Genomic DNA, 21,469 nt, shown 5'->3' with positions numbered 1-21,469 from the left:
TATTTGTCCGCGGCATCACAGCCCCTAATGGCTGATGAAATTCCCGACTAGATTAAGTCTGGCCCTCATCGTGGCCTTTCTTCGTCTTTGAACAGCGCCCAGCTCGTGGGTTGAGACGTCGGAGTGGTACCCAATGGAATTGGGCAAAGTATTCGAGTCAAATCTAGTGACATTTTAGATGCAAATAGTGTCATTTTCTATCTGTCCCTCTTGTTAGCTTGCAATTAGCTCAGTGAGCGCGATCATTGTTTTTCTGCTTGACTCATCTGAGCTACCACCTGTGCGTGGCAGCGTCTATGCCGATGTACTGCTTCGGTATAAGACCCCCATGGATGGCAGAATAAGAGCACTTTGTTGAAGACAGTTTAAGGCGGACAAATCTGCCAAAGAGCGTTTGAAAACAGGAAAGTGCCATATTCGAAAGAAGCCCTCCTTTGCAAGTCCTTTGACGACAGCAAGCTTGGTTTCACCGAGAAAAGATCGGGGTCTTCGCCTTCTCTGCCGTGAGGTTAAGTTGAAATGTTGCACCGTAGTCTTTAGCGAGCCTGGATGTGAGTGGTAATTAAGTGTTCGGAGAGCCTTATTGAAGACTTACGTTGTTATAGTTATAGTGCCATCAAAAACAACGAAATGATCTGCATCAAGTTGTTAGTCAGTTTGTCTTATCTGCTCGTTCTTCTCTCTCTCACACACACTCTTTTTCAAAGCGAGGCGAGTAAGTGATCCTGCTGACTTTAGTCTCTCGGTCAATTCCTCATGGCAAGCCATACCTTACCGAGTCTTGACACTACTATACCTCAGGCAAAGTTCTACCTCTATAGATAGAGTTGGACCTCGACACAGCCTTGGTGAAATGGTGATGGATTCAGCCTTCAATCTTGCTATTCTAGGTTAGATGCGTGGGATTTAGGATACTTGACAATTCGACGTCTCTATCAATCTCATAGTCAGTCAGACAGGCCAATCACGGAAAGACTTCAGTAATCATATCCAATGTGTATCTGCTTACTGTGGTAACTGCACCAGTCCATCGGTCCAAGTTCTAAGCCATTTTAAGCTCTGTTCCCGACACAGGTTCCTGTTGCTGCCTTGCGCATTTTTTAATCTGAGTAGTCCACGCACACCAAATGGAGTCCCTGTGTGACCAATGAACCACGGGCTTCCAACATCTAAACCACGCATCAAATAGAAGCAAACAACAGACAAACGTAGGAGTGATAAGAAAGAGATGATCGATAACGGGTTATGTGTATACTTGAGCATATGGGATGTGGGGAAGGAAGCAAGCAAGATAGCGTTCAGGCTGAACACTAGGCAGACAGAGCAGCCGCATGGACAAGAATTGGTTGGCGGCACTCAGTGATGTTGGGGAGAACGGAATGAGAGGGGGAGAACACTCGTCGAGACCGTGGACGGAAGGAAGGAAGAGGAGATGAGGCTCGGGGTTGCGTGGAGGATGTCCTAGGAGGGCGGAGTGCTCGATGGCTGCCAATCCGAGAACGTTGGGATGGAGAAAGGATGCAAGATTTGGATTTCACGTGTGGAAATTGATGCATGAGGGGAAGCGGGAAGCGGGAAGGTGCCATCAAGGAGGCTCGGTGAGGCTGTGTCGTCAGGATGTAATTTGCTGGCATGCCAAGAAGCCTTGCCCAATCGTGGGGGAAGAGCCTTCACCGGCGACACTTTCCCCTCATTGCTTTACCATTGATTGATGCGTGATAATTGTGTGTGAGTGGCACCTACCCATTTACAATCATCCTCCTGCTTCCGGAGATGCGTCTCGGCCGGCTCTTCCTACATATACCTCTGGTCCTCGTTCGCCTGCTTCTTGCCTAACTAATAGCGTGGGACTGACATTGAGCAGGTGGTCGGATGGCATCGTGGGAAGTCTGTAGTCTTGTATGCCTAGGTAGGTGTGGAAGAGAGTGTCGCTCCCGACCAGTAATCAGTTGATACCTTTGGATGAAACCTTCCTCGTTCATTACAGTCTCATTTCGTTGCAATTTTACCATGCGGCATTCGCGACAATGTCAGAGTCTAGCGAAACGGTTGAACTGAAACACATGTATCAAAGACAGAAGGCGCGGCTGTTGCATGCCATTCTCACCAGGCTCTCACGATATACGTCGTACGTAGGACTATCCTACCTTCGCCGCGCAGAGTATCAATCAAAGCCTCAATTCATCACGTGGTAGTAGATTTCTTCCCTCTTGCATAACTAGCTTGTCGCCTTAATTGTGCATAGAGGTAATTATCGTTGCTTTCATCCGTCCGTCATCTTGCATTGCCTGCCTGCCCAGCCTGCCTTCTCGTCCACGTTTTGGTACTTGCCGAGGCGGAGAAGGCTGCCTAGCTGTCTGCCTAACTGTACTCACCCACCTCACCCCGTTGTGACCAGGCACACGGCCGATTCGGAACCACTCCCGGTTACCGATGGCGCGTATCGCGGTGCGCAGCGTGTCCCACCGACTTTCGTGGCCCGTCAATGGCTGATACTCTGTTGTTGACGTTGTCTCTTGCCCAGTATGGTTGGTTTCCGGTCGATTCCCGCTTGAACACCAGAGGCACGGTACGTGCTCATGAGTGTCCACCAAGCTTTCCCAAACATTTCTCCCCGCAATTCAGGTATGGCAAGCTAGGCAGGGAGTAGATAGGGCTGGATGTCTCTTCCATTCGTAGCCTTGTGCGCTCATCACCACCCCCTCTCCCCAGTGGTCGGTCAGTCGCAAGACAACCCCGAGTGGAAGCAATGGCTTCATAGCCGTCTGCATGCCGGGCACCATGTGCTGTGAAAACAGTCATGGCTGTAAGGTATCCGATCGATAATCTGGACATCCTCTTCTGGTCATAGGAAGAATGTGACTTGGCATCATGACACCAATATACAAACTCGTGTCTTGGGTTTGGTCCTATATAGACCCAAGACAATGACCGCCCTTCATGATGTTTGCTGTCCCAAGCCATTCTATTTCCATCTCTTTAACTTCCCAGGCATTGCTTTGCATTGTGACTTGGATTCCGAACATACCACTTACCTCTTAACCCGTCATCGTGGTAGCAAATCCTGCAACCACCATCTCGATATTCTGGTTTTCCTCAACCGCATGGCAGACCTAGACACCCGTCAGCTACCATCCAACAATTTCAGCGCCGACGACCTTGTTGTTGTTGTTGTTGTTGGCCCTGCTGGCACTCTCCGCACCAGTTGTGAATCTCGACTATCAACAACTTGAACAACCTCCTAAGGAAGAGCATAGACAAGATGACGAAGCAATGGGAAGACCACAGACATATCATCATCCGGGAGTACAAGGATAACAACAAGCCTCTTCATGAGGTAAAGAAGTTCATGGAGGAACGGTATCGGTTCAGAGCTTCGTAAGTATTTCTTCCTGCGTTCGAGATGTGTATTGTGTCTCGTGTTGTATCTCGATGGTGGTCACCGGCGTTTGCTCGTTGGGGACGTTCGGGTCTTGTTTGTTGTTCCTCGTCGTTGCTCTGACAATAGTCGTTGCCTGTCTCTAACGCGTAATCGTGTGATAGAATCCGGGCATACAGGTCGCGCTTCGATCGATGGAGGGTTCGCAAGTATACGAGTCGCAAGCGAAGAGACTCTTTCGCAGCAAAATCCGATAAATCTGTGTTGTCCGAGTCATCAGATGATGGTATTGGCTCGCCACCACCACCATTGAGTCCCATTCATAGGAGGGGGAGCAGCAGCCGACAAGAACACCCGTCGATCCATTACGTCGGTTCGGGCATGTACGAATCGACGACTCCAACGGAAGTTTCTTTGAGGTAAGTTCTCTGTTTCTCGCATGTCATCGGCAAGACGGCAAGACAAGGCAAGAGAGGGCATCAAGGGTGTGTCGTATTTTGTTAGAATCGTGATTTGCAAGAAAAGAATGTCTTCATGCTGACTATCTCTTTTCCCCGCTACACTAGCCCCTCGGGCCATCCGAACTTTGAACCACTCCGGCAATTGTATCCTACAGACCCCCTCGCGGGACTGCTGCCTGGTTCGGGCCTGCATTCGAGCCAGAGAGGACTTGTGAACAATTTTCGGTACCCGCCTGACCATCAAGGGCATCATGACACCGGCATTTACCGGCAAGTTCACCACCCAGTGTTCCATACCAAGTTTACCGAGGGCTGTTCTCAACTGCTTCTCCATCATTGCTTCACCGACAGGGCACTAGCAACCCGCTTTCCGCGGCCCATACAGTAACTTAGCGGACATCATGGCCCGTCAACCGTTATCGAACCCTGCATGTGTTGAAACGGACATAACCCACTGGAGAAGTGGTGTTCACTGTTTAGCTTTCAACAGTCGAGAGGCCGGCCAACCCATTTTTTTTGCTAGCAGAAAGCATATCCAGCTTTACTTGGTGTAACTTGGTACTCCAATTTCGCAGCAGGTTTTTTTTTCCCCTTTTTTTTGTCTCCTCCGGTACAGCGGGCATTGTACCCTTCGAAGCACGATAGGGGTACGGTGGACGTACACATACATATGGAGTATCGAGGGTTTATCTCTTCAAGCAACCACCCTACACTAAACGGTTACCCGAGACTGGTTTCAATATGATCAACATCGAATGCAAGGCATGGCAACGTCTCTACTGAGGTGACAACAAACAGTGCGCGCTAACTGCCGAAGGTGTGGTTCGCCTGCTGGGGTTTGATCAGGGGTGGAATAGACTCCGCTATGTAGCGGCCGCCCTCATTAGCTCGATGCAAAAGACAACCTTTCTCACTCAGAATCGTCCTGTTTCACCCCGTTGTTCGCACGGCCTGACCGTAATTGGGTACTCTCACCCATGAGGACGCTTTCATCCATTTGTTCGTCGGGATCAGCATTGGAGCTCCTGTCCTCGCTTTCCCTTGCTGCTCGAGCAGCTCGCTTGACCTTGCGCAATGTGAGTTCATCAAGATACAGGTCCTTGATGCGAAGCTCCTGTGGTGACATGTCAGCTGGAGATTTGTTGCACAAAATAATACGTCTATTCTTACCTTGGTGCACACAGGGCACTGTGCTTTGCCCCCAGTGCCTCTCAAGTACTCCATTATTGCGGTTTTCTCGAAAACGTGTGGGCATTTGTGGTTGGCGTATGGCTCCTTCAAGGGTCGAAGCGTTAACTTGCAAGTGAGGTCCTGGACCTCGCGCTCGATAATGAGGTCCTCATCGCCCGCCGGGGCACCATCCCAAATAGGCCTGCCTTGGTTATCAAACCAGGTGGACGCATCGGGAAGGGGCACTTGGTCTTCGGGATGCTGGGCATCATGCCACATCTTTTTGAAAGCGATATACTCGTTGTTGGAAGCGTAACGGTCATAAGCACTCGTGGCACGGTACTGTCTCGCGTTGGAATCTCTTGCCTTGTGGAGTGCCTCGCGCACGCCGGTCAGAGGGGCCTCGTCCTTAGCTCCGACGGCCTCTGCCTCTTCAGGCTCGGCATCGACACCACCCATCTCCTCATCACTATCACCGCTGGCCCGCTGTGCAGCTTTCCGTTTCCGTGAGGGGCGTTCCCGGCGGGATTTTTCGCTCTGTACCTGGTCTGCCACCGAGCCCAGAACTAACTTCTCGCGCTGAACTTCGGCACGGTAGTCAATAACCTGTCGCAAGGCAGCCTCGATCTCATCAGTCAAATGGGTCACGTCTCCATGTAGCTTGTTGACGTATTCCTCGAGCTCGGCCTCGTCTTCGCCCTTTTCAGATTCGCCACGGCCACGTCGCTTTTCGATCTTGCCCGTCAGCTGTGATTTACGAGCAAACAGGGTATCGTTGATGGCGCCAACGGCCTCTCGCAAGTAGGTAGCGGATTTGGAAAGATGGTCCTCGTACTTGCGCATCTCCGCGTTGTTGTTGGTGAGGTTGGCCAGGGCCTGTCTGCCTGCATCGTTCATTGGATGCGAGGGAGGCTCATAGGGGGGCAGGTCGGACCCATTGTGGGCTGATGTGGACGCGGAGGCAGTTGGCTGAGGGCGGCGCGAACCCTGAACAAGTCGCCCGGGTGGCATGATGCTGGAATGCGCGGTATTGAGGTGGCTCGGCTGGGTATAGGTGGCCGCTGGCTAGGTGTCCGTGATAGCTTGCTCTATGCTGGGCGATCCGCTGTCGTGCCGATAAACCCTTCAATCGAATATGATGGTGCGTAATGTTGGCCGGGGGGGCTTGGCAGTCAGTGTCACTGTGTGTCCCCAGGTGAGCAGCAGTGTACCGGCGTCGGTTGGGCTGCCTTGCAGATAAAGAGCTGGACCGTTGAGGCGTAGAAGGCGGGTGGAAGAAAGCAGAACAGGGACCAGAGGGGTTCTTGATTGCCGTAGAGTCTCGGGATATTTAGCGATCAGGGAGTCTAAAACATGCAATGACCTTTGTTGAACAGCCTGTTGAACGACCTGTCGAGCCTGTACCCGTCATGCAATTTGGACGGTGGTTGCTTGTGTAGCCCTACTAGACCTACGTCGAACAGAGATCGAACAATGATCGAACACGGCGATCGAGACGTCTCGACGGCTGGCAACGGTATTCCTTGTCCGGGTCGGTGATTTGGTGATGGGAATCGTGAATGTCGGATTAAAATTGAAACTGAACGGTGTTGAAGAAGTTGGGAGTGGAAAACGCGTGTTGCCCTCAGCGGAACGCGTCTCGACCATTTAGGTAACGAACTTTCCACTTGGGACGTTTACGTTTCGGTCCAAGTGGAAGCGGGAGTGGAGGCCGATGGAGGAGAGGTACCTAGGTAGGTAGTGGAGACTGGAAGTGGTTCCGTTACATCGAAAATCGGGATTTGGCGAAGAAGCTCGAGCCACTGCACATGTACTTTGCTGTACTCACACTAGAAGACCTGAGAGCCAAGACCGCTAGCGCGGTACATCGATACATACCTGAGACCTCAGCTCTTCCCAACCGTAACGCTGCTGTACAGTTCACCCCTGGAAAGTTCGTTAGCGTGGTACTTGTAAGCAGCTTTCGACAAGGGAAGCGAAGGGGATCTGTAAATACCCTATAACTTACCAGTTATAGGGTAAGTCCAAGTGTTTCTAGTGATTTGGGCACCTTGGCTGGTGAAAAAAACCGTGTGTGTGTGTGAGCTGTCTGGATTGTCTGTCAACTCTTTCTCTCCTCGAAATCAAGCGATTTCAGCCAATCAAAAGCCGTAGATAGATGTGTCCAAGCTTGCAACCCCCCCCCCCCCCCCCGTTAAATGTTGTGGGGCGGGTAACACGCTAACAAACTTTCCAGCATTGATCTGTACACAAAATGATAGTAGGTAATCAACTCGGTCCAGTGAATCAAATGAACCAGTCATCCAACCGATCCAGCAATGGAGATCCATCTCAACTCGTACCCGTCATGTTATAGATTTCTGCTGATTCTGCGAGTATACGAGAAGCACCTGTATTCGTAAGACTCTATTCGCCAAGTTGAGGACGGCATAAGCTATCTGGAACTACCCTCGCTGGCATCAAGATGCACGGCCGAGCCTGTCATGCCCCCCCGGGTACTTGACCAGCAATTGTAGGGTATTTTTTTGACGACCAATCGACAGCAATGTGTGACATCAGGGACAAGGGGGGAGGCTTCCCGCAACACAGCACAGCTTCAGCCTCAACCTTTTGTTTTTCCAGCGATGACTGGCCGTGAAAGGCACAGTTCACTCTCTGTCTCTCCTCAAACAAGCCAGACCCTTCTTGAAGTGCCGTTCCACATATGCACACATGGCTCGGGCATTACTATGGTAGTAGCCAGCTCAGCTTAGGTACCCTTACATTGCGAAGCCCGAACGGGAAATTGTTGTGAAATGTGAATCCTCGATCCTGGTTGCTGACTTGCTCTTACTCGCCGAGTGAGTCGCCTGTCCTACAGATTACAGATTACCGCCCAAGAACCGGGAGGGCGGATCATGACAGGTCTTTTCAGCGGTAGCGAAAGCCCCCTTGGCTGATGACCGCGACAAGAGGCAGGCGGCGAGATGGTGATGAGCCCTCTTCATGGTGAGAACTCACCAACCAACCGCCATTCTTTATCCCTTCCAGGTCGCTGGCGTCTCTGTCGGACAAGGGATATGAGTGTGTGAACAAGGTGGATATTGGCCGTCGAAGCCCATGGGAACTTCCCGCTCTTGGCGCCTTTGCGTTTTCGTCAACGTTGGACGATTTATCTCCATCACCCTCATTCACCTGGCCGGCGATGCAGTGGCATCAAACACAAGCCGTCTTTAACATCGGAGTATACTACACACACACGCACTCTCAGCAGTGTGTTTTTGGAAGATCGAATGCTGACTTAACACAGGCAACCTCTTCACGAAGACCCGGCTTGCCGTTTATTATTCGGTGTAACCAAGCGCTGGGACTGTGCACCGTGTCACATCGAGATTTCAAACTGCTCTGCGGTCGTGCAGTCACCGGTTATCATGGAACTAATTGGAAACCAAGCGGCAGGTTGAGCAAAGTCTTGCCCTGAAAGTTGGCACATTAGAGCCATCCCGTTTGCGGTTGCAGATGGATGAAAAACGAGCGGAATACACGGGAACAGGGCAAGGTGACCATGACATGGGCGAAAGGTAAGTAGCCGGGGACAGACGCAACCCGCGCACATCCCGAAAGGGGAAGTTGCGATAATCCCGTGTTGTGACTTCTCCCTCTTCCCTCGATGATGTGCCGACGCCAACGCCATCACTTATTCACGCCAGCACTGTGATTCGAGCTTGCCTGCTTCCTGGCGTCCTATGGCCTCCCGTATCCTGCTGGTGATCATCCCAATCTGTCAAGTCTCATTTCCCCTCATTCCCATCACGATGAGGAGCCTGAGACTTTTCGGGAAAAGAGGGGGCGTCGATAGTTTGGTCCGTTTTGTCGACGGTATTCATGTGATGTCCCTACAGTTGCATGAGACCAGGCCGCCCTGTTGTTGTTCATGGTTCTCTCCCAGTCCCAAGGGAGCCAGGCTGGGGCGCCCCCCTCCCCCCCTCCTTCTTTTGTCCTTCCACAACTTCATGACCCCCCCATGCGCCTCTGCCTAAAGGTCTACCACCTACCGGACCCTCTGCTCATCAAGACCCCCAAGATGCCCCGCCCGCTTTATCGCCATACAGTAAATTGACTGTACATATACCCGACGATAACCTGGTTGCTGTTGGATCCAAACTCGGGCTGTCGAGCATACAAGCGAGAAGCGTGGGTCACCTCACGGCTGGTCGGCGCAAAGGGACGAGGTAGGTTTGTAGTGTAGCAAGGGGGTTCGGCCTTGACGCCTACAAGGGAGCAGATGGAATGGGAACACCATAACAACCGAGCCCAGAACCAAGGCATCACCACATGTCTTTAGCGCAACGATATCAGCAAGCTCTCCGAACACATATGAAGATGGGTTCCGCTATTATGGTCCTGGCGGTGTTGAGTACTTGAGGTACATATCTACCTACCTACCTACCTACCTACCTACCTACCTACCTACCTACCTACCTACCAACCAACCAACCTCCCCACCAACCTCTCGGGTCGGGCAGATTAACGTTGGTGGTTAAGGTGTCAAGTGTCGTATGTCCGGTGGTGGTGGTGGTGGTGGTGGTGCGCGGTGCGCATTTGACAGCCGGTGACGGGACAACTTGAAAGGAACCGAAACCGAAGAGACAACTTGACAGATGGAAGTGACTAAGTAACTCCCTAGAGCACTAGGGTTGACGTTGCAGTAAAAACGTGCCCGTTTTCTTTCCCTATCTGCACTGTCCGCTGGCTGGTTGGTGCGGTTTCAATTGTTCGTGCTGGCGCGTGGGTCCCGTTCTTGGTTCGATCCACGGCGCTGGTGCGATCGCTGCGGATCTGGGTCCCTCGATGGTTTAGCAGCTGCGATCGGTCAGCATCGCTGTCCCCATTCTACACTGCCATCCAAAATCAGAAAGTGTCCCCCAAGTTCGCTTGGGGGTTCCATTGGTCTTGGCGGCATCCAGATTTGCCTGCATTCTCACGCCGTCTGCTGCTCCTTCTTCTCCTATTTGTCTCCGTGCTGTCCGCGAATGGGTACGTTTTTCAACGTTTTGGCCTCTTGGCCATGACCCTCTTCGGTTTCTGGATCGAACTTTGTTCGGTTATTAAGTACCTAGGTACCTACGTCTATGACTCCATCGGCCTCTCTTTCCTCCCTTCGGACTTTTGCATATCCACAATTGGCAACTCTCACCGATCTCCATCTCGTCAACCTCCTCTCGTGCTTTGATAACGCTTATACTATCTTTCTCTTCTCTGTTAGCATTCATTTGAAGACACTATCTTAATAAGCAAAAACCCTAAGACGCCATCGATCTGAACAATAAAAGTCACCACGGAATTGTTCACCAAAAGTGTGAAGCATATATGGCATCATCAGCCCATTGAGAGACTACTATGTAATCAAGATCAAGACTCTTCTTCCATGACTTTTGGTGCCATTGGTCTTGGGTTGGGGGTGTAATGGTCAAATAAACGGCAAGGGGGTGGTCAGCCCTGAGCGTCGATGAAGAGCGTGATGATAAAAACCTATACGGTGCAAGTTGTCGATAAAGACGGGGCACATGATGGGGATTCTTGGATGCCAGGGTCTTCCACCTAGTCCAGGGTGTCAAAGGAAATGCGGTCCCATTACTGGATCCATCCGAACTGCTCGAACATCGGGCCACTCCCGTTGTGTCCTCTGAGTTTCCCGATCTCAAGAGCTTCCCGATGCAGGCTGTGATCACAGATCCTGGCCTCGGCGCTGAGACGGGATGATGGATACCGCTGTACACTAGATACGGGACAGCAGAGCAAGCGGCACCCGGACAATGGAACAGCAGCAAGCAGTCACTCTTCAACAAAAAAAAAAATCAAAAAATCGAAACGGCCATGTCGCCGGCATACCACCCACAGCCTGGCTCCCGCGTTTTGTCCATGGCTCACACAAAGACCTCCCATCTCTTGTCCCAGCCGTGGTCTCTTTGTGTACCCTCAGGCCACCCTTGCTACCTACGTACATGGAACGTGTAAAGGCGTCGTGTACCGTTCGATTGGATCGGCGTCTTGTCTCTGGCAACTGTCTCTCTTTTTTTCTGTATGTCCCTGGCCCCCCGTTGGCCTGCCCTGCCTGGCTCTTGAGCTATGGTGTCTCTCCATACAGGACCCTGGGCATCCCAAACACCCCTGGCTCCCACTTCAAATGACCAGCAGGATACCGGTTGTTGACCAGGTCTACCGGATTCCCGATACAAACTTTGTCTGGAACCTTTGCGTCTTGATTTTGTTTATCGCACCCAAGATTACTGTTTCCACCTTTCGGTCCTCACATCTGCACTGATACGGCCTCGTTCCGCAGCCAAATCCTGCTCCAGATCCCCTACATTACATCTCGATCGACGGCATTCCGGCGCTCAATCCCAACCAGACCTTTGCGTCTTAGGGCTTTATTAAATACCCTCTTCTTCCTTCAACCTCATAGCCTTTCTTCCTTTGCCTTACTTCTTGCCACCGTGTATGCCTTCAACCTTGACATCATTACACTCAACGAGCTCCATCTCATCCTCGACTCTATTGGTCTATGCGATAACCTATCACACTTACACTACCAATTTCCCTTGTCCCAAATAGGTCGGCCTAGAACATCGTCATCAACCTGTTAGCCTTTGCCAGTTAGGGGGCTGGCGCCTGTGCGATTACTCGAAAGCCTCTTCAGCCGGCTAAAGAAACCATCATAATACCCTACCAACACACTGTCTCATAACCAGCACCATGAGCCATACCGTGAACTCGAGCACCATGAACCCATGGGAGGTTGAGGCGTATCAGGTAGACAGCACTCCTTTTCTTCTGCTTGGTATTGGCGATGCCCCTGCTAACAAAAACACCCCAGCAATACCACTATGACCCTCGAACCGCGCCCACGGCCAACCCTCTCTTCTTCCATACGCTCTACGCTCCCGGCGGTTATGACATTATGGGCTATCTGGTTAGTCACCACCGAAGCCCTGTTCGTTGTTATCATGGGGAGGTTAAAGCGGCTGACACACTGTAACAGATTCAGATTATGAACAGGCCAAACCCCCAAGTAGAACTGGGACCTGTTGACACGTCATGCGCTCTGATTCTGTGCGACCTGAAGCAAAAAGACACGCCAATTGTGTACGCCTCGGAAGCTTTTCTCTATATGACAGGATACAGCAATGCGGAGGTCTTGGGGAGAAACTGCCGTTTTCTTCAGTCACCCGACGGAATGGTCAAGCCGAAATCGACAAGGAAGTACGTCGACTCCAACACGATCAATACGATGAGGAAAGCGATTGATAGGAACGCCGAGGTGCAGGTTGAGGTGGTCAATTTTAAGAAGAACGGCCAACGGTTTGTCAACTTCTTGACGATGATTCCGGTGCGAGATGAAACAGGGGAATACCGGTACAGCATGGGTTTCCAGTGCGAAACGGAATGAAAGCGGCGAGTTAAGAATGGAGAGAGGAAAAGAAAAGGGGGGAGAGCGAAAGAGAAGTGGGACGAGAGGCAACAGTCACAGCACCTCCATGGCGCAATCACAACAACTACAACCACAACAAGATCAACATCAACATCAACATCGACAAACAAGGGGTGGGAATCAGACAACGATGTCATCTGGCATACGTCGCGGCGTTTGAGGGTTTTACTTTTATGTTTGTCATTCCGGGGTTTCTCATGTTTGGTTAAGGGGATCACATCAACATCATTGCGAAAGGCGTCTTATTCTGCGATTGGGCATGGCGATGAGATTGGTCTTTAATTTTTTATCCTCATATTCCCCCATATATACACTACATCATTACAATCATGGGTTTCTTCACTTCCGTCGTTCTTAAAAGACAAAGTGTTTGGTTTTTTATTTACCGCATCACCTACTCTTACATTATCATCTGTCAAGATGACAGAGCGGCATTCTGGCCCTCCTTTAGATCTTCATCTACAGGTTGCTTTGAATAAGGCAAATTGCAAGAGAATTGGATCTTTCGATGAGGCGCTCTTCCATCGGCTTTTACGTTATGATGCGGGAAGCAAGCAGGCAGGCTTGTTGGGTGGGAATGGACTGGCAGAAGCGGTAGGAGAGAGTTATGAGTCTCGCAAATCAAGGAAGGGCCCGAGGATACAAGAGAGAGAACGCGATGACTATTGTTGCTACCGCGAGGCCACAAGGTTTTGGATTAGAACAGTTATTCGAGTGGGACACTGCAATGAATTAGGTCACATATCATTCTGCCAAATATGGAAACGGAATTCTGCAAACACCGAAATATCAACAGAAGGAAATCCTATCTACTTCCATCAATGGACAAGCAGCGCTTAAACTATATCACTGTGCCATTGTCACACGCAACAGAGAGCGTTCATCAAAGGGCTGATCAATGATTTAAAGACGCAAACCGTTTGACATTCAACTTTCCTTGGACCGTCCATCATTCCGTTGTCAAGCCGTCCGAGATCGTCACGCCGGACACTAGTTCTAGTGACAGTATCCCACGCACATAACCCCAACCCCGATCATTGATCAGCACTTACATACACTTCAACCGAGCCAACCAAAAAAAAGGCAACAACCACCCCAGGGGCAGCGATCAGCCTCTCTCCGTTCCTGCTCTTCCCAACCCCATCTCGCGGATGCAAAACCGGCACTGACCGTCAACCGCCCAACCGCCCACGCCCGCAGCTCCCCCATAATACTGACGTCACCACCCACACCTACCTCTCTTCACTTTTTGCGCATCTCGCATTTCGCATCTCGCAAAAGAAATCGACAACTGCAGCGGGTTCAAATCCATGCTGCTTGCTCCACACCATCACTGCCGCCCAGGCGGACAGACGGATCCCCCTGACAGCTGCATCCCTCAGTGAAAAGCGTGCACTACACGCATTGCAAGAACTGCAAGTCCCGTGACGTGAAAAAGAAAACAAAAAAAGAAGAAGAAAAAGGGAAGGAAATCTGGGGACAAAACTACGCCGAAACCCGCACGCCATACCACGATCAGATGACGAAGGGAGAATCTAGTTAGGGAGCTTATAGACATAAGCTTTTGAGCAAACAGGTATCTCGTAATCGAGGTCCGCTGGCTCAATGGCAGAGCGTCTGACTACGAATCAGGAGGTTCCAGGTTCGACCCCTGGGTGGATCGGTTATGTGTATAAAGTGTTTAACTTGTTTTTTTTTTGTTTTTTTTTTACTTTTCCACTCCATACCTTCAAAAGGGTCAGAGTTGCAACATGTCCAGGATAGAATTATACCATATGAATTTCATGCTTCTGTGTTTGCAAAGTTACAATTGCAGTCTACAAATTGCTTTTCGCAACTCTCATTCCCATTCATTATGGCAAATTCGCTCACAGGTTGGTGGTTACGCTTGAAGATGATGATGACCATGAGCTGTTCAATCGACTTGCAACTGATGTCACTTTCTACGGCAGTATACGAAGGGGGTCAAATATCGCTTGTTCTCGTTTTTTTTCTCCTGCTACGACTGAGGACCTCTCTGTCGAACCAAAGAACAGCAAAATAGTCCGTACAAAATTAGGAATGCCTCGAAAGAACAAGAAAATTACACCGAGGCTGGGGTCATTCATGAAAAAATTGTAAGTGCGGCGAACCAGTGATATAAGATATGGAAGCATCTGGTTGGGGAGAGGGTATCATGAATCAATTCAACGCGCTATGTATGTGTTCATAGAACACCACCACCAACCGACCAGCCAGCCCACATGCCACCAGCAACCCGAAACAAAACAAAACCCAAAGACAAAAAAAAAAAAAAAAAAAAAAAAAAAAAGGGACCGGAGAAGAATTGCCCAGGCACGGTTCATGACTGTAACAAATTCAAGGAAACCACGTCGCGCCACATCCCATGCAACCAAGTCACACATCATCAATCGGCTCGATGCACTGCCATCTACGCAGCATTCGAAGTCGACCTCCTCCAAATCATAAACGCCGCTAGCGCCGCGCACGCCGTCGCTCCCAGTGCCATGTACAGACTGGCCCTATCCGCCGGCGGTTCCTCGCTCCTGGGAAACGCCGTGCTGGGGTTCGTCGCCGCCTCCGCCAGCGCGACAAACAGTTCGCTAATGCTATTCCAGGTGACACTTACGTGCAAGGGCGCGCTCATGTTGAGCGCGGCTGTGTACGCGTCTGGCTGCAGCTCGCTGCGCTGCGTGGTCTTGTCGCGGTCAGCCTTGAGGGCCGTGTAGACGGCGGGTAGCTCGTCGAGCTGCGGGTATCGCTTGCGGAGCTCGACAATGTGCGAGAAAGAGTCGGGCTCGGACGAGTCGTAGGCGTAGCAGATGAGGTCGCAGGCGTCCAGTTTGGCTTGGTTCTCGAGGATGGCCGGCTCCAGCTCGCCGAGTTCTTCGAGGATCAGATAGCACTGCTTGCCGCCCTGGAGCTCGACGCTGTTGACGGCCTGTCTGGGCTTGATGGTGGGGTGGTAGAGCGTGTCGAAGGGCCGGTTGAGGAACACGTCTAAGAGGGAGGATTTGCCGGCGCCGGAGGAGCCGAGAATGTAGCAGAGGACTACGTTGCGGTCGACGCGCCCGGGCCGACGTCTTCGCTTCCGAGGTTTTGTGATTTTGAGGGCGGCTGTTGTCGTCTCGCGGGCGTTTGGTGTCTCGAATCCTAGGTATGCTAGATACTCGAGGGTTGTCTTAGGTTCTAGGAAGGTAGTCATGCTCCACTGGGCGAGCCACCCTTGGAGAGTGATGTGCCCAGCCTCGTTCCGGACGGTGGTGGAGGGGAACGAAGTCTCAGCCCAAGAGTGTGGGAGTCCTGGAGTGGGCGCGAACAAGGCAGCAAGTTCCCGGTCGTTGAGGCCTCCATCGTTGTCCTTGTCAAAAGTCAAGAAAAGATCCATGAAGAACCGGTATCCCGCTGGACTGAGTTCTGCGGACGCATAATCGGGAACGTCGAATCGTGGGTGTAGGAAACTGTCCTCCAAACTCAAACTGTCTGTGTAGTGATATTTCCGAAGAATGATCCAGATCGTCTCGTGCCGCCCCTTTTCTGCATATAGCTTGTTCAGTTGCAGAAACCCTCGGAGATCCAAACCCTTGTCAGTGCTAGAGCTTGGCACTGACTTGCTGACTGTCAGCTTGATGTTGTCGAGGTCTTCTTGTGAAAGCGGCTTGTCAAAAGACTTTTGTTGGAAATCCTGCATTTCTTGATCGTTCAGGTACCCATCCTGGTCCTTGTCGGACAGGAAGAATATCCTCCTCAACGCATCGACGCAGGCGGGCTTTAGCTGGCCTTCCTTGTAGTCGAACAAGGGGGCAATTGGATGGGTAACGGCCTTCTGACATAGATAGAAGACCTCAATTACGTTCTTCTGCTCCTTTGCGCTCGTCCTAATGCACGAATCGATCTCCCTGAATTCAGCCATTACAGGAAGCATCTCTTCCTCGGCCACCTGCGCAGCATTTCCATCACTAACAAGGTCCGACTTGTTGGCGCATAGTACAACCGGAACATTGACCCCCAATGACCGGAAGTAGGGCATCCAGAATAGAGCGACGCGTTCGTAGCTGTAATGATCGGAGTAGACCAGGAGGATAACGTTGGACTTTCGAATCTCCTTGCGCAAGGTGGTTCGGTCTTGTGGGCGGGCGGATGTATCAACGATGGTGGTGGTAACATTTTCGGGTGTTCCGGTCGTCGGGGGAATGGTAACTTGAGGCAGGACGGCCTGTATCTTGTTGGCGACGAAGACGCCCTTGACTAGAGAGGCAATCAAGCTGGACTTGCCCGTCCCCTCATCGCCGCAAACGCAGATTCGAACTGCTGCAAAGGGTTAGGTTAACATTTGTCAGGAGTAGTGTCGATACGAAGCACAACAGAAAAGCCCCCAAGGCTGGAAACGTCGACCTTGCGCGCTGGACATCAAGGGAGAGTAGCTGGAATCGTACCAGTAGACATGGTGGCGTAGACACGGAGCTGCTATTCCATGATAATCTGTACGGGCCGTCTCAATAAGCTAGAGTCGCGGCGCACTGATTTACACAGTGACGAGAATGGGAATGTTTCGTTGAATAGATGGTTCAAAAAACCAAGGAAGACAGGTTGAACGTGCAAGAGTGTCAGTGTCAAGTGTCAGTTATGCAAGCGGGCAGGTGGTCGGATGGTTTTGTTGAAATCGAACGAGCTCCAAGTTGCTCAAGCCAAGGAGTCGTCGAGGTTCCTCAAAGTGGGGAATCTTGTTTGCTCAACTGACCACTCAGAAAGAGCGCTGGTTGGGCGAATTGGGGTCGGTGGGTCCAGATCTCCCCACCTGGCTCAGTCAAGTTGTCTGGACAACCACACATTGTTGTGTACATACACAATCGTGAGGTTCAAGGTATGGGTTGGAATGCTTCTGCTACATAGCCACTTGCTGTCGCTATTTCTGGCACGTGGGATTGTATATTTGCGATTGCGACTGGGAGCGAGACAGGACGAGTGACCTGGACCATGAAGCTCAGAGGATGCCAAGGTTACCGATGCAAGAGCGCTATGAAGTCCAACTAGGATCCCATGATCAGAACGATACGAAGGAACTCATTGTGATGGAATCTCTCTCCCGAGCCTACCGCGATGAGCACCGGCACAGTTAGGTTAGTCCAATTACCCCAATCGTGCATCTGCAGGCGACCCTTACATAGTATATGCATCTCCCATAGTCCTGTCTGCACTCTATCGGCAAGTTTCAGAGGCTGGAGTGTTTCTGTTGTACATAGTAAACATAGTAACAGTGAAGAGCGTGTGAGTGGTGTGGTTCCATTCATTGGTTTGGCACAACTCAAGGCTTCTAGAAGGGATGACAGCCACCCAACCCAACGGGGCATTACAGGTCCGGGCCGCCGCCGAGGCTCCGGACGATGTCGTCGTCTCATTCAGCCGATTTACCCCACACTTTCCGGAGATCCATTCATCCCGCGTGGTTTCCGGCCAGTAACGAAGGGTCCCAGTGGCTCCCGCCCGCGCTTCCCCAGCCTTCTGAAGCATCCAAAATGTGACTAAAGAAGCCCCCTGTCCGTCCCAGTCCAACATCATGTCGTGCGTGCTGATAGCGTATTGGCGCGTCACTGCAGCGTACCCAAGTCATCCTTGAACAATGCCGTCAATCCCGCATTCTTCGGTGTGTCTTTCCCCGGACTCAATTCCAGCCTGAGACTATCGTCCGTCTCTTCTCCTTCCTTTCTTTCAACTCATCCATTCAGGTCCTCCATCATCTCCCGCCCTGATCCGCCTTCTGTACATATTTACAACCTCGAGCTCTCCACTTCCCATACCTACTTCTTGGATACTGTTGTTATCTTCCGTTATCTCTCTTTTCCCCAGTCGAACGAAGCTTCCACAGTCTTGGCCTCCTGCTACCAGGTTCTGGCTGCTTGCAAACTGCCCGTCAAGCGCCGCCCGCCACATTCCATCCATCTTGGCATCCCGCTTGCGACAACGAGTCGGATTCGATTCTCAACCTCCCGAACTTGTCACTCGCCGAAGACACTACCACCACCGCCCACGCCCGTCCATTCCAAGCCCACCCCTTCTCGAGCCTTCGATCTTTTGTAGCTCAGTTTGCCGACCACCTACACTACTGTTTGGGACTCTGCGTCTGCGTGCGGCAAGACAAACCGCATCCACCAAGTCCGCCCAGCCGCCTCTTTAGTGTAGGCTATCCCAGCGAATAGCTGTTGTCGAGATTACCGAGTCCAGCGCTACAAAGCGCATCAAGCCGACAAACTGGAGTCCGCAGTAGCAGCCATGTTGTAAGCAAACTGATTAAGAGATACGCGCACCACCTGCCAGTGCTTGCTATACCCAAGTCAAAGGACATACCACAAAAGGACAAACCCCCACCCCAAAAAAAACGTAGCCGGTACAGACGCAGCACACAAGAAGCACCGAGCATGCAGGCTGATTTTACCTATTCCATCCATAGTGTCCTCCCTCCACCGCCGAGGTATCCAAGCCAGGCGGGATACGGACTCGTCCCTGGCTATGTTGCGCCCATGATAGAGACCAACAATATCCTGACGCACCCTTCAGGGCCCGAGTACCAATTCCTGGTTGGAGAGGGCCTGTACACTCTCAAGGAAGACCTGCATCTTGCAACCCCCCCACCACATCCATCCGAAGCTCCAGTCATCAATCCGAATCCGCTCGCGACCACCCCCCAACCTGCTACTGCCGGTACGAGCCTTTCCATTGTCAACCTCGGTGTACGCCCGCCACCGCCAGGCTTATTTAGGGTTGGTTCTCGAGCATATGGAGTGCAGCAGAGCATTCAAGAACATCCAGATGAAAGCCGGTCGTCTTCCGGGGTACGTGGGAGCAGCGAGGGTGCTCGCGCCGCTTCCAGCGATGCCGGCGCCATCTTCTCCAGCACGCCAGCTTTTGGCGAGGGAAACACACTTTTAGCTCAAACAAACCACAAGGACAATAAACGAAAGAAGCCAAAGAACAGTATGACAAAAAGCAACTCTTCGTTTATCTCCCGGGTTATCGTCCACGAATCTCTACACAAAAGGTTAAACGATCGACCAGCAGACGGCCTCTTTGCGTTTGCCAACATTAACCGAGCCTTTCAATGGCTGGACCTTTCTTCGGCCTCCAAGGCCGACTACTTGACGAAAATTCTCTTTACTAAAGCGCATTGTCTCTGCCACGATGTCAACAGGTTAACCAAGAATCCGTCACATATCGATGTGATCATGGGCTTCTCTACCGGCGAAATAATTTGGTGGGAACCAATATCACAACGGTATACTCGTTTAAACAAGAAGGTATTTGCCCCCGTAGCAGCACACGCTCGGCTATTTGTCAAGCTGACGCAAGGGGCAATAGGGCATCATCAACAAGACTCCGGTATCCACGATTCAATGGATCCCTGGATCAGAAAACCTCTTTCTGGCAGCGCACATGGATGGAACATTAGTCGTGTACGACAAGGAGAAAGAAGATGCTATGTTCTCGCTGGAAGACGAGGCCGCCACTTGTGCCAGCGGGGACAGCCATGGTGTCCCTAACGGCATTAAGGGTTGCAACTACACCAGCCAGATCCATGTGCACAAGTCTGTTCACTCCAAAAACCAGAAAACGAATCCAGTGGCTGTGTGGAAGCTTTCAAACCATCGTATCAACGCATTCGCCTTCTCTCCCGACCACCGGCATCTCGCGGTAGTTTCAGAAGACGGCACGTTGAGGATAATCGACTATCTGAAGGAAGAGTCAGTACTCCAGCAATGCATTCCGACTTCCCCGAAGCTAACTTCGTCCTACTAGGCTAATCGACCTCTGCTACTCTTATTATGGCGGCTTCATGTGCGTCTGCTGGTCCCCCGACGGCAAATATGTCCTTACCGGCGGTCAGGATGACCTCATTTCTATCTGGTGTATTTCTGAATCTGCCCTCATCGCCAGGTGCCAAGGCCATCATTCTTGGGTAACCTCAGTGGCTTTTGACCCCTGGCAGTGCGACGGAAAGAACTACCGCTTTGGCAGTGTTGGCGAGGACTGTCGGTTGTGCCTGTGGGATTTTAGTGTCGGCATGTTGCACCGGCCCAAAGCCGTAAGCCTTCCACTTTCCATCAAACTTGGATAATTCGACCTGCTTGATAGCTAATCTCTTGGGTGCAATTACAGGCATCAGTAAGGCAGCGAGGATCCTCTTTCTCGTCCCGTTTCGTATCTCTTCAAAGGGCCGAAACGCAGAATACGACGACTAGTCATCGCCTGCGATCGGATTCGAACCTGTCGAGTTCGGGAGACGCGGGCGCTGCTGAGGAGACACAACCTGCGACCACCACTTTAGAGCAAAAGGTCGAACCGCATCCCGTGGAGCCGAGGGCGAGAACGGCCATGTTACCCCCTGTTCTGGTATGTGCTTGCTTTTCTTGTTTCCTGCTACCTCTTTGTGTCCACAACTACAGTGTGGGAGGGAAATCTAACGATGGGAAACTACACAGAGCAAAATAATTGACGACGACCCGCTTTGTTGGCTTGACTTTACCAAGGACGCGATCGTGACAAGTTGCAAGTCTGGTCATGTCCGAACATGGAATCGCCCGTCAGACGACTTGTCTACGCCGTCTCAGTCCCAGCATGGAGATGATAACTAGGAGACACGATTTCATGTGCTTATCAGGTGCAATAAGGTATATGTTGATGTCATCGCCCTTTTTTTTATCCTCTTTTGTTGATCTTTTCCCCTTCCTTTTGTCTCTCCCTGGGAATATTTCAGACGTTCAAGAAGTTTTGCATTCTACTGGCCATTTTTTTTTTCTTTCTGGGGTTACTCAAGAGGGTGAGTGATGGAGGTGTCAAATATTCACTTCTTGTGCATTGTATATACATTAGATCTGTAGCAAGCGATGAGGGAAAGGGGACGTCTTTTTTTGGAAACATTGTCGGTAGATGGTAGTCAGCTGCGGTCTTATTGGATACCATCAAATCGTACTGGCGCAGTCAACGAGCATCAAC

At 51.3% G+C, this 21,469-nt stretch overlaps 6 protein-coding genes and 1 non-coding gene across 8 annotated transcripts; 4 read left to right on the top strand and 3 right to left on the bottom strand.

Annotated features, from left to right (window-relative positions):
- Window positions 1-2,185: 2,185 nt before the first annotated feature.
- On the bottom strand, window positions 2,186-3,799 carry NCU17113 (hypothetical protein). Its single transcript, XM_011396793.1, has 2 exons — window positions 3,291-3,799; window positions 2,186-3,113 (listed from the first exon to the last, which is right to left on the bottom strand). Exon 2 carries the CDS (start codon window positions 2,962-2,964, stop codon window positions 2,578-2,580), a length of 387 nt encoding a protein of 128 aa, XP_011395095.1. The 5' UTR covers window positions 2,965-3,113; window positions 3,291-3,799; the 3' UTR covers window positions 2,186-2,577.
- NCU03969 (hypothetical protein) lies at window positions 3,263-3,802 on the top strand (the record flags this gene model as incomplete). Its single annotated transcript, XM_952515.1, has 2 exons — window positions 3,263-3,378; window positions 3,559-3,802. The coding sequence occupies 2 exons, from the start codon at window positions 3,263-3,265 to the stop codon at window positions 3,800-3,802; spliced, it is 360 nt and encodes a 119-aa protein (XP_957608.1).
- Window positions 3,803-4,421: 619 nt separating this feature from the next.
- NCU03968 (hypothetical protein) lies at window positions 4,422-6,653 on the bottom strand. Its single transcript, XM_952514.3, has 2 exons — window positions 5,011-6,653; window positions 4,422-4,954 (listed from the first exon to the last, which is right to left on the bottom strand). The coding sequence occupies exons 1-2, from the start codon at window positions 6,019-6,021 to the stop codon at window positions 4,751-4,753; spliced, it is 1,215 nt and encodes a 404-aa protein (XP_957607.1). The 5' UTR covers window positions 6,022-6,653; the 3' UTR covers window positions 4,422-4,750.
- A 3,457-nt stretch (window positions 6,654-10,110) lies between these two features.
- vvd (vivid) lies at window positions 10,111-13,390 on the top strand. Its single transcript, XM_952513.3, has 3 exons — window positions 10,111-11,802; window positions 11,867-11,962; window positions 12,032-13,390. Exons 1-3 carry the CDS (start codon window positions 11,746-11,748, stop codon window positions 12,437-12,439), a joined length of 561 nt encoding a protein of 186 aa, XP_957606.3. The 5' UTR covers window positions 10,111-11,745; the 3' UTR covers window positions 12,440-13,390.
- Window positions 13,391-14,072: 682 nt separating this feature from the next.
- On the top strand, window positions 14,073-14,144 carry NCU15393. The gene has a single exon. It is a non-coding gene; the product is annotated as a tRNA-Arg (tRNA).
- An 83-nt stretch (window positions 14,145-14,227) lies between these two features.
- NCU03966 (mitochondrial Rho GTPase 1) lies at window positions 14,228-17,121 on the bottom strand. Its single transcript, XM_952512.2, has 2 exons — window positions 16,918-17,121; window positions 14,228-16,792 (listed from the first exon to the last, which is right to left on the bottom strand). The coding sequence occupies exons 1-2, from the start codon at window positions 16,925-16,927 to the stop codon at window positions 14,913-14,915; spliced, it is 1,890 nt and encodes a 629-aa protein (XP_957605.1). The 5' UTR covers window positions 16,928-17,121; the 3' UTR covers window positions 14,228-14,912.
- Window positions 17,122-18,028: 907 nt separating this feature from the next.
- NCU03965 lies at window positions 18,029-21,467 on the top strand. Of its 2 annotated transcripts, XM_011396590.1 has the most exons (6): window positions 18,029-18,756; window positions 18,930-19,773; window positions 19,835-20,217; window positions 20,273-20,558; window positions 20,633-20,866; window positions 20,956-21,467. In XM_011396590.1, the coding sequence occupies exons 1-6, from the start codon at window positions 18,752-18,754 to the stop codon at window positions 21,106-21,108; spliced, it is 1,905 nt and encodes a 634-aa protein (XP_011394892.1). In that variant the 5' UTR covers window positions 18,029-18,751; the 3' UTR covers window positions 21,109-21,467. The 2 variants fall into 2 exon arrangements, with proteins under 2 accessions (XP_011394892.1, XP_011394891.1); XM_011396589.1 differs by having other exon boundaries at window positions 18,733-19,773; window positions 20,956-21,460.
- Window positions 21,468-21,469: the final 2 nt, after the last annotated feature.

This window comes from Neurospora crassa, linkage group VI (assembly GCF_000182925.2).
Source record: "Neurospora crassa OR74A linkage group VI, whole genome shotgun sequence".
Taxonomy (NCBI): domain Eukaryota; kingdom Fungi; phylum Ascomycota; class Sordariomycetes; order Sordariales; family Sordariaceae; genus Neurospora; species Neurospora crassa.
The sequence above is the reverse complement of the archived record's forward strand: the minus strand, read 5'-3'. Positions and strand labels throughout refer to the sequence as shown.

Excerpts from the sequence above, each read along its gene's own strand:
- NCU17113 (XM_011396793.1), bottom strand. The coding sequence starts at position 2,964 with ATGGCTTGGGACAGCAAACATCATGAAGGGCGGTCATTGTCTTGGGTC.
- NCU03968 (XM_952514.3), bottom strand. The coding sequence starts at position 6,021 with ATGCCACCCGGGCGACTTGTTCAGGGTTCGCGCCGCCCTCAGCCAACT. Across the intron at positions 4,955-5,010 it reads AGTGCCCTGTGTGCACCAAG|GAGCTTCGCATCAAGGACCT; the intron begins GTAAGAATAGAC and ends ATGTCACCACAG.
- vvd (XM_952513.3), top strand. The coding sequence starts at position 11,746 with ATGAGCCATACCGTGAACTCGAGCACCATGAACCCATGGGAGGTTGAG. Across the intron at positions 11,803-11,866 it reads GGGAGGTTGAGGCGTATCAG|CAATACCACTATGACCCTCG; the intron begins GTAGACAGCACT and ends AAAACACCCCAG. Across the intron at positions 11,963-12,031 it reads ATGACATTATGGGCTATCTG|ATTCAGATTATGAACAGGCC; the intron begins GTTAGTCACCAC and ends ACACTGTAACAG.
- NCU03965 (XM_011396589.1), top strand. The coding sequence starts at position 18,898 with ATGCAGGCTGATTTTACCTATTCCATCCATAGTGTCCTCCCTCCACCG. Across the intron at positions 19,774-19,834 it reads ATACTCGTTTAAACAAGAAG|GGCATCATCAACAAGACTCC; the intron begins GTATTTGCCCCC and ends AAGGGGCAATAG. Across the intron at positions 20,218-20,272 it reads ATCGACTATCTGAAGGAAGA|GCTAATCGACCTCTGCTACT; the intron begins GTCAGTACTCCA and ends TCGTCCTACTAG.